This window comes from Dendrobates tinctorius, unplaced genomic scaffold (genome assembly GCF_039654945.1).
Source record: "Dendrobates tinctorius isolate UK_male_01 unplaced genomic scaffold, ASM3965494v1 ptg000269l, whole genome shotgun sequence".
Lineage (NCBI taxonomy): Eukaryota > Metazoa > Chordata > Amphibia > Anura > Dendrobatidae > Dendrobates > Dendrobates tinctorius.
In genome coordinates, this window is record NW_027361936.1 from 4,949,702 (window position 1) to 4,962,244 (window position 12,543).

At 41.7% G+C, this 12,543-nt stretch overlaps 1 protein-coding gene across 2 annotated transcripts in view; it reads right to left on the bottom strand.

The window, feature by feature from the left end:
- The window catches only part of PUS10 (pseudouridine synthase 10), a 147,759-nt gene that overhangs the window by 94,442 nt on the left and 40,774 nt on the right, over window positions 1–12,543 (bottom strand). For both annotated transcript variants that reach the window (XM_073559307.1, XM_073559308.1), the window contains 2 exons: window positions 5,938–5,972; window positions 2,310–2,421 (listed from right to left, as the gene is read on the bottom strand). In XM_073559307.1, coding sequence (XP_073415408.1) covers window positions 2,310–2,421; window positions 5,938–5,972 — 147 coding nt within the window. The remainder of the gene's footprint in view (window positions 1–2,309; window positions 2,422–5,937; window positions 5,973–12,543) is intronic.

Consider the following 12,543-nt stretch of genomic DNA (forward strand, 5'->3'; position numbering starts at 1 on the left):
GCAGCGTGGCTCCATAAAAGTGAATGGGGCAGGCTGCAATACTCTGCATAGCCAGGTGGGCTGGAGGCGCTACTGTGCAGGAAAAAAAAAAATCTATCAAGGGGATGCACAGCTGAAGCCCCTTTGGTTTCAGGACTGGTGAGAGTTCCAGAGATCAGACCATGACAAATCATTAATAAAATAAGTAATCACCTATCCATGGAAAAATCGGTGAGGGCCCGACTACTGGCATTCAACTTATTGTCAGAAAGGGGAAACGTCATCCCAGTGAGAATGGAGTGGCAGTGTGTATGACCGCTGCGCCATTCATTCTCTTTGGGGCGGCTGAGTGCTGCGCCCCGCTTTTTACAGCAGCCCCATAGGGAATGAATGAATCGGAGGTCGGGCATACGCACTGCAACCCTATTCAAACTTGGATAAACGTTTCTCGTTTTGCGGTCAGTGTGGGACCCCCCAAACGATTGGTAAATGATCACCCATCTATGTAAATGTCGTCATATTCTAGCATTATCTCGTCACTGAGATGGGAATACCCCTTTACAAATCATATTTCACTACTACTATAAAATCATACTTCATCATTACCTTACCTGAAGGGTCCGGAAGGCTCCTCATACTACAGACCTACTAAATGTTTTAGTTATCCACAAAATGCTATCCACTTTCATCAGAAGTGAATACATTGTGTGCTTTCTTTGTTTTTGCTTTCTTAGTTATTACAACTCAGCGCTGTTTGTGTGATTAGGACTGAGCTGCAATTTTGGACAAGAACCATGGAGGACAAATTTCTAATGTTTCCCCCCCTCATCTCATACAGTCCCCTTAAGATGCCTTTGTGCATATGGTACATATAGTGTATGAGGCAGGTAGTCACCAATTCTACCAATGACAAAGTAAGGCTTCCTGTATGGACATGGTAAAAAGTATATACAGTCACTAATAACATTTTGTCATTAATAAACATAATAAAACAACTTGCATCATTACTTAGTAAGTAAAAGGGCTTTTCACACGAACAAAGTACATTTTAACCAACAGATCTTGGAATAATAATCATTTGCACAATTTTTTTTCTATGCTGAGATAATCTTCTACAAGTGCCCCAGCTGTGTGCTGTGTAATGGCTGTGTCTGACCATACAGGAACATGGTCTGATCATACCACAGCTCCTGGGCAGGAGAGGAGGCAAAACAGAGTAGAAAGACAGGACAGCCGTGATCACAGCGGATTCTTTATGTTAGGAAAAGCTGTTGCTCCTTGTTTAACCTATAGTATAGGTTAACATCAACAGACTTCTATCTACTTTCATCCTTAAAAATTCTGAAATCAATGACTGCATCGCTCCTCAACAAAGAACATTAGGTTGACAACTGGGACGGGCAGCGAGGCTGTGCCGCTGGCCTGAACTCAGCGATGCTAGCAAATGCGGCTTTGCCTGTGGTGGATCAGAGAACCGCAGAACAACTGAAAATGACCAGATACAGCCATCTGCAGAGTAGAACTTGCAGGCGTTAGGCCGTTGACCCAGCAAGTGTCACATGCTCCTTGCCTAATTAACCGGCCACTCTTAAAGGGAATCTGTCAGCAGGATTTTGCTCCCTCATCTGAGAGCCGTCTGATGTAGGCAAAGAGCAGCTGAATTCAATGATGTATCACTTAGATTACTGGGTGCAGCCGTTCTCACACAATCAGAGTTTTAAAATTTAGTAATGAATCAGAGCTGAGAAAGCGAACCATGCCCACACCAGGATCTCTATATACAATGCCCCTAGACAGAGATCTAACTATCACAGGAGGGGGCGTATTTGACCAAGGCTCACTGACCTGCTAGTCATAGCAATGATAAGCTACTGGTAGTAATACAATTATTGTAGGCAAACTAAACCTGGAGCTTGATAAAAGAGGCATTGCTGAAATCTGTGTTCTAACCCCTACCTTATGCTGTCTTCAGATTACATTGCAAAAACCTGCTGACAGATTCTCTTTAAGAGATGGCAGGGTATCCGGTAGCCTACACAATGAGCTGTAGACTACAGATTTACAAATTTCTCCGTTCTTGAAAATGAAGAATATTTTAAGAAGAAGTAAAATTACAAAGTTGCTTTTCTTTACAAGCATTTTGCAATTTTAACCATCTAAGAACTTAACACAACTCTTTAAGCCACTGCAGAAAACTGAAGCTGAGGGTTTCATAGGGAAACAAAAGTTCAGTTGTGGATGGTGTTTCATCAGGTGAGAAGTGTCTCATAAACAAGAGTCACAGACATTTGATAGTTTATTCAATTTAGGCTTCCAAAAGACAATCATACCTTGCTCACCGCCTGCACCCCCAATTCCTCAGAGATCATGGGGTGAATTATCCATTTGTATGCCTCCTTGAGTTGGATAATATCTGCTTTTTCCAAATGTCGGTTTTGCTTTCTGTTTCGTTATAAAGAAAAGAGCTTTTAGGCAAAACCACCTTTATTGCATAACGTGAGAAACTGACTTTGGATAGTTACTCTAAGGCCAGATAGGAAACTACAATTGTATTTAAAGGGGGCCTGTGCGCTCTCCTTACACATCTGTCTTATTAAATATTTAATCATTCACTATTGTGAGAAAGAACTGAAATAATACCCTTTACTAAATCAGGCAAATTAGTGCCAAACAAATACCCGGTTCCCAAGCTCAAAATAAAAAATTAAATAGGCAAAATATATTAAAGGGAACCTGTAACATCCAGAAATGTTGTTTATTGGCAGATATAGGACCAATCAGCAGCTAAATCCTGGTTAGCTGGCTACTAGAGAAGCAGCAGCTACAGGGAGAAAACAACATTTTTTCTCTCTGCAGCCTCTCGCTTCCAGTCATCGGGGCGGTGCAAGGAGCTGTTAAAGTCACTGTATAGTGAGCATGACTGTAATCACTGCCCAGCACATTGATTGACAGCCTGCTCTGCAGCATGTGTGACTCACTGTATAGTGAGCGGTTACTGTAAATGCCTCTGCACCTTTTCCTATGACTGGAAGCCAGCAGCTGCAGGGAGAATAAAAATTTGTTTTTTCCCTGTAGCTGAGCTTCCAGTAACTCAGCTACACAGGGTATAAAGCACAATCTGCCTGTAGATTAAACCTATTTCTGCAGATAAATACAATTTCTGGACATGACAGGTTCCCTTTAAAGGGAATCTGTCACCCCATTTTTCGAGTATCAGCTGCTGGCACCGCCATCAGGGGCATATCTACAGCATTCTGTAATGCTGTAGATAAGTCCCCGATGTAACCTGAAAGATAAGAAAAATGAGTTAGACTATACTCACCGGGGGGGGGCGGTCCGGTCTTGGTCCGATGGGTGTTGCAGTCCGGCGCCTCCCATCTTCTAACGGTGACGTCCTCTTCTTTCCTTCCTGTCGTGGATCCTGCACAGGCGCACTGCTCTGCCCTGTTGAAGGCAGAGCAGAATACTGCAGTGCACAGGCGTCGGACTCTTAACAGGGCAGAGCAGTGCGCCTGCGCAAGAGCCACGACAGGCAGCAAAGAGGACGTCACCGTTAAAAGATGGGAGGCGCCGGACTGGACCGCAACACCCATCGGACCAAAATCGGACCCGGACCGCCCCTGCGTAAGTATAATCTAACTCATTTTTCTTATCTTTCATGTTACATCGGGGGCATTACAGAATGCTTTAGATAAGCCCCTGATGGCGGTGCCGGAAGCTGATACTCGAAAAATGGGGTGACAGATTCCCTTGAAATGGAATTTTTGTTTAGGACAGTAATTGCTGCATCATATATAGCATCCATATTACAATATAAAGTGACAGCAAGGAAAATTGCATGCTTTTTGACCATCTTCTCCAAATAAATTTAACAAAACATATTAGATAATTGTTCTATATTGATGCAAATGTGTCTGACAAAACAAAGGACCATGAAAACATGGCAAACTATTAAATAAAAAAATCAACTTTAAAATGCATCAGTCCAAAAGAAGCAATGACATTTGATCCTAAAATAGTAAAAGGTGCATATAGCCCATCTAACAATCCCTCACCGCATCTTCCTATTTCTGGTAAGTTCAGTCTTATTTTCTGGAAAGTTATGTTCCTTCACACAATATCGAGGAACTAATTAGCTGCTTCTAAAAAGTCAGATGAGCCCACATCATCACCCTCAGACTGTGCCAACAAAGTGCATGAGTTTGTGGAATTGAAATAGAAAGTTAGCAGAGAGGTTACTGCTCTTATTATTATATCCAACTGGATTCCCAGATGATATAAAATCCAGATATTAAAGGGAACATGCAAAAAAAAAACAAAAAGAAAATGTGTAAATAGTCTCACATATAATAACAAATCATTTAATTGCATCCCATTGGAAAAGGAAAGATCCTCCAGAAATAGAGGACATTATAGAACTACACATAATGTGTACGAATTTAATCACCCCATAAGGCACAATAGATTTCCCAAATATTCCAAAAACTGGACCCCCTGGAATAAAGGATTCACAACACCATTCACCTAATCCCCTCTAATCACAAAAAAAGGAAAATCAGTATGAGAAGTCCTCGGGCCTCCTTTGCAATGGGAGAATTAACAATTGCAAAAGAAATGTAGGCTTGGAATATAAGAGTCTGTTTGATTAAATGTAGAATTGTATAAATGTAATTAGAAGTTAACATATTGTGTATTATTTGATTTGATTGTTTGATAATTATTAGGTTTAAGGTCCAATCAAAGAAATGTCACCTTGCCATAGCTGATGGGTTCTCTCAAGAACTGGCCAATTTACAAGCTAAGTGCATTAATTTTTACTATACAGAAGTAATGAAGTTCAAATTTCATATATTCCTTGTTTGCATGCACCTTGGCGCTTACAGAGTGCTGATGTAGTCTTATGTCACATACATGCAGTCTGATCTGTGGGCAGGAGGTGCTGACACGATTTAAGTACAGTTTTGTGAGCAAAGATTCAATTCAATCCTTGATCTATGTTTAGGAGACCTGTGGGTGGCGCTACTTAGCGATTTACAATTATTTCTGCACGCACAGTAGGTGAAGCATGTTTATTCTATAAGGGAGAAAGACTGGATTGGTTGGTGGCTCTGGCTGAAATAGGCATTGCGAAATGGGGTCAATTCATTGTGGGACTAGTCACAGGGTCTAATAAAGATACCATAAAATGTAGAAAAACGTGGGCTCTCCCTTTAAAGAAGCCCTCCCATGAAGATCTGTATTTAATAAAGAAATGTAATGTAGTTTGTATGTGTTAATATACTCCTCTACTGGCTCCTTCTACGGTATCCAGAGCCATTCTGCTCCTCTTCTCAGTGACATCATCGCCCTTCATACTCGTCACGCTGAGCGCAGTGTGACCTAGAAGTGGCTTTTACAATACAAGTCTCTGGAGAGTCAGATCGAGGCTTCACAGACTTTCCTTGTAAAAGAGATAGGGCATAGAGTGACCCCGAGAGTCTAAAGAGCCGTGATGTCACTGAGAAGAGGAGCAGAACGGCGCTGCATCATAGAATGGTAGTGTTGGAAGGGACCTCCTGGGCCATCTGGTCCAACCCCCTGCTCAAAGCAGGATTCGCTAAATCATCACAGACAGAAGTCTGTCCAGCCTCTGTTTGATGACTTCCATTGAAGGAGAACTCACCACCTCTCGTGGCAGCCTGTCCCACTCATTGATCACTCTAACTGTTAAAAAGGTTTTGACAGATCCTGGAGAAGGTGGCGGTAGGGGAGTATAATAACACATACACACTCTATTATATGCACATATACACAGATTTTTTTTTAAAACGGGAGGGTATCTTTAAATTATAGCATTTTGTAATGTTCTTTAAGAAATGAGGAAAAGGAAATTCTTTAAAGTGTGTCTGGTTGTTTTTTTTTTAGTTTCATTTTAGGTGCATAAACAAATATCAGATGAGCCCAGGGACTATTACTCACCTCATTTCCTGTTGTGCTTGCAGCCATGCAGAATGCTACAGTCAGGCAGAGAAACGCCCAAAAAACAGAGAAAAAGAAGAAAAAAAAACTTGATTACTATCATCATTTCTTTGATAACATGGTTTTGTCATTTACAAGCTTGGTTGGTTTTTCGTTTTTTCACCCTTGAATTTTGCAGTTAACCATTTGCTTGTCAAAGCAAAGAAACACCTGAAACAAAAGTTACACTTTTATCAATTTCTTTAACATGACCATGCTGCAATATGTATAGAGACTTTTCACAGCATTTGTGCCCACTTTGTGTTTTTTCCTGTTTTTCTTGCCTTATGAGCAATGGATTGTTCATTTGACAAAATGAATTAAAAAAATAAAATTGTCCAAATTCATCTTTAGATGTTTTTTAAGTCAATTTTCCATGCGAAAACTCAGTGTTTAATGTTTTTTGTGACATTTTAGTACAAAAAGTGTCACGTTCTGCAAAATGGCTAAAAATTTGCACCGGAATATCACCAAAATCACTCTGAATAGGGAAGGGAATTCATTTACGAGAAATTTGGGGATTTTTCGGTAAGTCACAAATGATGGATAAGACGAAAATATCTGAAAAACCTAAACACAATGGCAAACAGAGAAACAAGCAACATGGCGACCAATGAGCCCCACACATGGGTCAGAGACAGAACAGAAGTATAGATCAGGGATGGGATTTAAAAAAAATATCTGAAACCTCAAACATTTTGTGGAGCACGAGTAAATTCATTCTACATGTAAAGAATACAGGATAACTGCAAACCTGACAGGAGATCGTCGGCCACAAAAACTCACAGCCCAGGAGGGCATTAATAAGAGATTCAACAAAGTCCCCAATGCTATGCTAAACAACATGCGCTCGTCTTTTTGCTGATCGGCGATGTGCAATAGTCCGTTTACACTGGCGGACTGCTCATCAGGTGTGCACTGAATCATCTGTAAGGGCGCGTGCGCATGATCGATTTTCCCGTATGAGTGCTATGATATTCTGTGGGGCTGTGCATATGTCTGATTTTTTTTCTTCGGACATGTCCATGTCTGATTTTAATCAGAGTCTTGGATCAAAATCAACAATGCAAGTCCTGTGACCCTACCCTAAGGACATGTGCACGTGACCAGTAAATGATGTGGGTTGGATGCTGCGTACATGTGCAGTGTCTGACCCTCAGAGGCCAGATGTTACAGCATAGTGGATGGGATTTCAAGAAATCCCATGTCCACTATGCTTCCACAGACGGCCGCGGCCCAACCGCGGAGACTGACATGCGGCGCACCTCTCGAGACCAGACTAGCGTCTCCGCAAGAGAAATTTAACCCATAGAATATACTGGAAACGGTGAGTCCGCACGGTTCAGCCAACACGTGGATTCACCTGCATTCAATAGACGGCAGCACTTTGGATGCAGCGAACATGCGCTGTGTCCAAAGCGCTGCCACTTCCGAATCATCTACACCAGGGTTCCCCAACTCCAGTCCTCAAGGCCCACCAACAGATCATGTTTTCAGGATTTGCTTAGTATTGCTCAGGTGATAATTGCTTCACCTGTGCAATACAAAGGGAATCCTGAAAACATGATCTGTTGGTGGGCCTTGAGGACTGGAGTTGGGGAACCCTGATCTACACAAACCCTTATAGATAGTTCAGTGCACTTTGTTCTGGGCACCACAATTCCTTTTTAATTAGTACAATGTGCTGCCGAGGATAATGATCTTTTAAGCAGCACAAAATGTAATTTCACCAGATGATGGGGTGATTTGCAGCATGTTTAGACTGCAAGATTATCGTGAAACTATAATTCCTAGGAACCGTCATTCATAATAAATCCCTACACCATGCTGTCCACAGACCGGACTGCATGTTCAACATGACAGGTTCCTTTTACGTCTGCAAATTGGTGTCAAATTCTAGAATTGCTACAACTATTTCCATATCTTTCACATTCCTCTTTAGAAAAATATAAATGATTCTTGCAATAACAGCAAACAATACAACATGTGTTAGTAAGAAGAAGGGATCAGATGCAAGTAGCAGACTGCAGGATCAGACAGCATCCAGATCCAAATCAAAATGCACATAAAACAACTGTGTAAATGTACCGTTGAGCTGTATTTTTCTTTAAAGGAGTTCAAAAACTTAAATTTTTTTTAAGGGGAATCTGTCAGCAGGTTTTTGCTATTTAATCTTAGGGCTTCATAATGTAGGGGCAAAGAGTCTTATTCCAGGCATGTGTTGTCACGATTCCACCACTCACGGTGTCCTAGGGACGCTGTGAATGACAGCTCAGCTGCCCTATAGAATCAGGGGCATGATGGCCAGTAAGTTTGGTGAGTAACAGCCCAACCGCTAATCTTGCCAGCTTGCTGGGATCCCTCAAGATGTCTCCTGTTCTGGGTGACAGCTGGCTATTTAGCTGTCTGACAGTGGTCAGACCGTTGCCAGACGTAGCTTTTCTCATTGGTGTGCATGCTTTGCGTTCAACTATTCAGATCTTTGTTGCTTGACTTTAGACTTTGCCTTTTGAGTACTCGTTTTTATTCACCCTTTTCCGTTGACATATTCTGACCTTTGCTGCCTGACCTCGGACTTTGCCTTTTGACAATTCTTTTGACTTACCCTTTTGACTTTGTTATGCTGTCCTGGCATTTGACCCCAGACTCCTTAACTCCCCTATCTCACGGCTTGCCCGTAAGAAGTGACTCAACGTCACATTACGATTTGCCATATACAATTTTTTTTCAAAAGTATGTGATCATGTGGGAAATCTGAACCAAATGATTCAGGTTCTGGTTAAAGAGCACCAGAACCTTGATGATTCAAGAATCATGGTATTTCCAGTTGTAGGGTCAGGTGTCTAGCTTTATGAAAGCTCCCTACAGCTCTTCGCTGCCGGCAGTGATTGAAATGCCTTTACCTTCAGAAGTGCAGTTGATATCTTTCGAACCTGAAGTGGCCCTTCCTGAAACATTTTTGGGAGAGAAGACTCAGTTCAGAGTATTCTGGGAGAGTAGCAAGTTATTTTTTAACCTGTGACCTCAGTTCTCTGGGGATGAGCTCCACTGGGTGGTTTCTGTGGTATCTTTGGAGTTGGAAGACAGGAATCTGTAAAGTCCAGTTGATAGCACCTTCGGCTACTCCAGGGTCCAAATTATGTGTACCTGTGTACCTAAGATTGTGTCTGTTGCAGGAGTTTCATGATTCTATCTTGAATGGTCACCATGGGTTCACAGCTACACCGAAAGCTATTGCAAGGCTCTTTAGGAGTCTATGAATAATGATATTAAAGATTTTGAATCCGCTTATGAATTTTGTCAAAACTAGCCAGCCGGGGAATTGGCTCCATTGCCAATTCCAAAAAGACCGTGGACTCATTTGTCAATTGATTTCATCACGGATTTGCCTCTGTCTGGTGGGAAAACTGTTATTTGGGTGGTGGTTGACCGATTCAGTAAGCAGGCTCATTTTATTCCTTTGGCAGTGTTGCCTAGTGCAGAAACACTCTTCAGGTTATCTGTCATTTTGTGAGATTGCCTGGAATTCCTCTTAACATTGTGTTTGATAAGGGAGTCCAATTTGTCTCCAAATTTTGGAAAGCTTTTTGTAAGAAACTGGGGAATGACTTGTCATTTTCGTCTGCCTACCACCCTAAAACCAACAGTCAGACAGAAACGACAAATCAATCTTTGGGAGAAATTTTAAGGTGTTTTGTCATGGCTCAGCAAGAGGACAGGTCCTCATTCCTATTTCTGGCTAAGTTTGCCTTTAATAGTAGGATCAATCAGTCCACTAGAACCTGGCCTTTTTTGTTATGATGGTTTTCATCCCCATTTTGGTGAATTCTCATGGCTTAGTTCTGAATGTCCTGAGGTGAAGGTTGCCATACAGAAATATTGGGATGTCTGGAGTTAGGTTCAAAAGAATATTGAGGCCGCTCAGATTCACCAACAATGGAAGGCTGATCCCACCAAATGTTTTCAGCCTTTAAAGTTGTTGATAAGGTTTGGCTGTCATCCAAAAATATTAAACTTATGGTACCATCAGCGAAGTTGGGTCAAAATTCATTGGTTCTTACAAGATTCTGGAAGTAGTCAATCTGGTGGCTTTTAGATTGAGAAAGTTTCAGTCTCTTTTCATTCCTAATGTCTACTATAGATCCACATGAAAGTAGCTTGCTCCTTCAGTATTATCTCCCTCATCCCCACCTCCTCCTGTTTTTGCCTGTTTCTGTTGATGAAGGTTTGGAGTACGAGTTGCAGAGGATCGTGGACTCTCTGAGGGTCCGAAATTTCCTCAAATATCTTATCCATTGGAAACTATATGAACCAGAGGAAAAATCCTGGATCACGGCTGGATCTTTGAAAATTGATCCTTTGGTCAGAGCCTTCTATTTTAGTTTTCCTGGGAAACCTGGGGGTCCGTTGGCTCCCAATAAAAGAGCATGTACTGTCACGATTCCACCGCTCACAATGTCCTAGAGACACAATAAGCGACAGCTCAGCCACCCTATAGACTCAGGGATATGTGGAGCGGTCAGCATGGTAACACCTCAGCCATTAAATCTAAAGCAGGGGCGTGCTGGCCTGTCAGTTTGGTGAGTGACAGTTCAGCCACCCAATCTGGCAAGGCATGCTGGGTTTCTTTCAGGTGTCTCGAGTTCTGTGGGATTACCTGAGTATTTGGCTGGCTGACAATAGACCATTGTCAGTGGTAGCTTTGCTTGGTGTTGTGTTGGCTTTGTGTTCAGATCTTTGTTGTCTGACCTTGGACTTTGCCTTTTGGCTACTCATCGTTTGTATTGCCCCTTTGACATACTCAACCTTTGCTACCTGACCACGGACTTTGCCTTTTGCCCATTCCTTTGCCTTACTCTTTTGCCTTGGTTGCAAGTTTGCTGTAGTTTCAGTACAATCAGTGTTTTATCAGCAGGAGACTATCACTTCAGGACTGGTTGTCACAGTTAAACCAGTCAGGCTAATCTATGTAACCCTGCCCACACCACTGATTAGTGGCTTGATAAAAATGTAGATTGTATGCAGGAAGCTGTCAATCAGTGGGAGGGGTTTTTCAAAACTTCTCCAGCAGAAAAATGCTCGAAAGCGTCACATAAGAACTGCAAAGTAGATTAACAATAGAGATGATTGGTAATAATTGCCTATTTGATGCACGTCAGTTATATATTCTGGAAAATATTACAGTCCTGTCTCACAAGGATCCACAAGACTATGCTAGACTTTGACTCACAGGAGGGAACGGTGATGGGGATGCCCACTTCTGCGAAAAAAATTTTTTTACACAAATACATTTGTGGATTAAAAAATAAATAAAAATCATTTTTACAATTGCGTTATATTAAAAATGTTCACCTGTTTTGCTTTTACAGGCTCTGTGTTTCCAACCACATTCCACTTTGTTGAGGTCTGTGGTCAAAAAATCAGCCGAGAACAAGCAAGAAAAAAGCAGATAAAAAAGTTAGAAACTTTCCCATATGACCATAAGAAGGAGCTCATTGATGGATTCTCAGTTAACTCATTCTGCAGTCAGCAACCGACAGTGCAACACAGACACAACAGCTATAGAAGGCAAATGGTGCAAAATTGATCATGAAACCCAATTACAAAATAGATTTTTAGCTAAAAGTGAAAAAAATGTCAAGGTTTTTCTACTCTATAACAGCCAATTATTCTCCCATTTTACAGAACCATTTCTAACATATCCCTAAACAAATATGGTATTCTGATCAGGAGTGTACGTATTTTTACTTATATTTCTAACCTCTCTTTCACAATTACTTGACGCCACAGTCATATGATTTAGTCATAAGAAAATGCTATGAAACTGACAGCAGGGATGTACCAGAAAACAACCGGCCCACAGACTCAGAAAATGCCCCACATCCAAGAGTGGGGACACAGATCGTTATACTGGATCAGAACGTCTGTTTTGTAACAGTCGGAAGATGAAAATTCTGAGCAACATGAGTCTTCACAAGAGGGAGCTCTCTGTATATGGCTTTACAGAGCTCCTATTACACTCCTCTGCATCTGTATGTAAGAGGCGCCGCTCGTGGTCTGCACAGGTAATCCAACAGCTCAATGTTTGGCCACTCCACGACATGCTTTATATCTGACCTGTTCAGTAACTTCAGTATACTTACCCTATTACACAATAATAGAGGAAGGAAAATCCAGCGAGACAGGAGGTGTGTACGCTAAAATCCAAATTTATTATAGAAAAATGAACTAAAAGTGCATGGGCAGTTCCAATGTGACTGAGACCAACGCTTTTCAGCTCCTGGGAGTTTATAACCATGAGTAAGGCTCCAAGGAGCTGAAACGCGTAGGTCACATTGGGACTGCCATGCACTTTTAGTTCATTTTTCTACAATAAATTTGGATTTTAGCGTACACACCTGCTGCCTCGATGGATTTTCGTTCCTCCTTTTGCCTCAGCCAATTCCAGGCATGTCCGTGTGAAGCAACCAGCAGGATCCCTGCTGCAACTTGGGTGAGCGGTCATTTCCCCCTCTCCATAATAATAATAATCTTTATTTATATAGCGCCAACATATTCCGCAGCGCT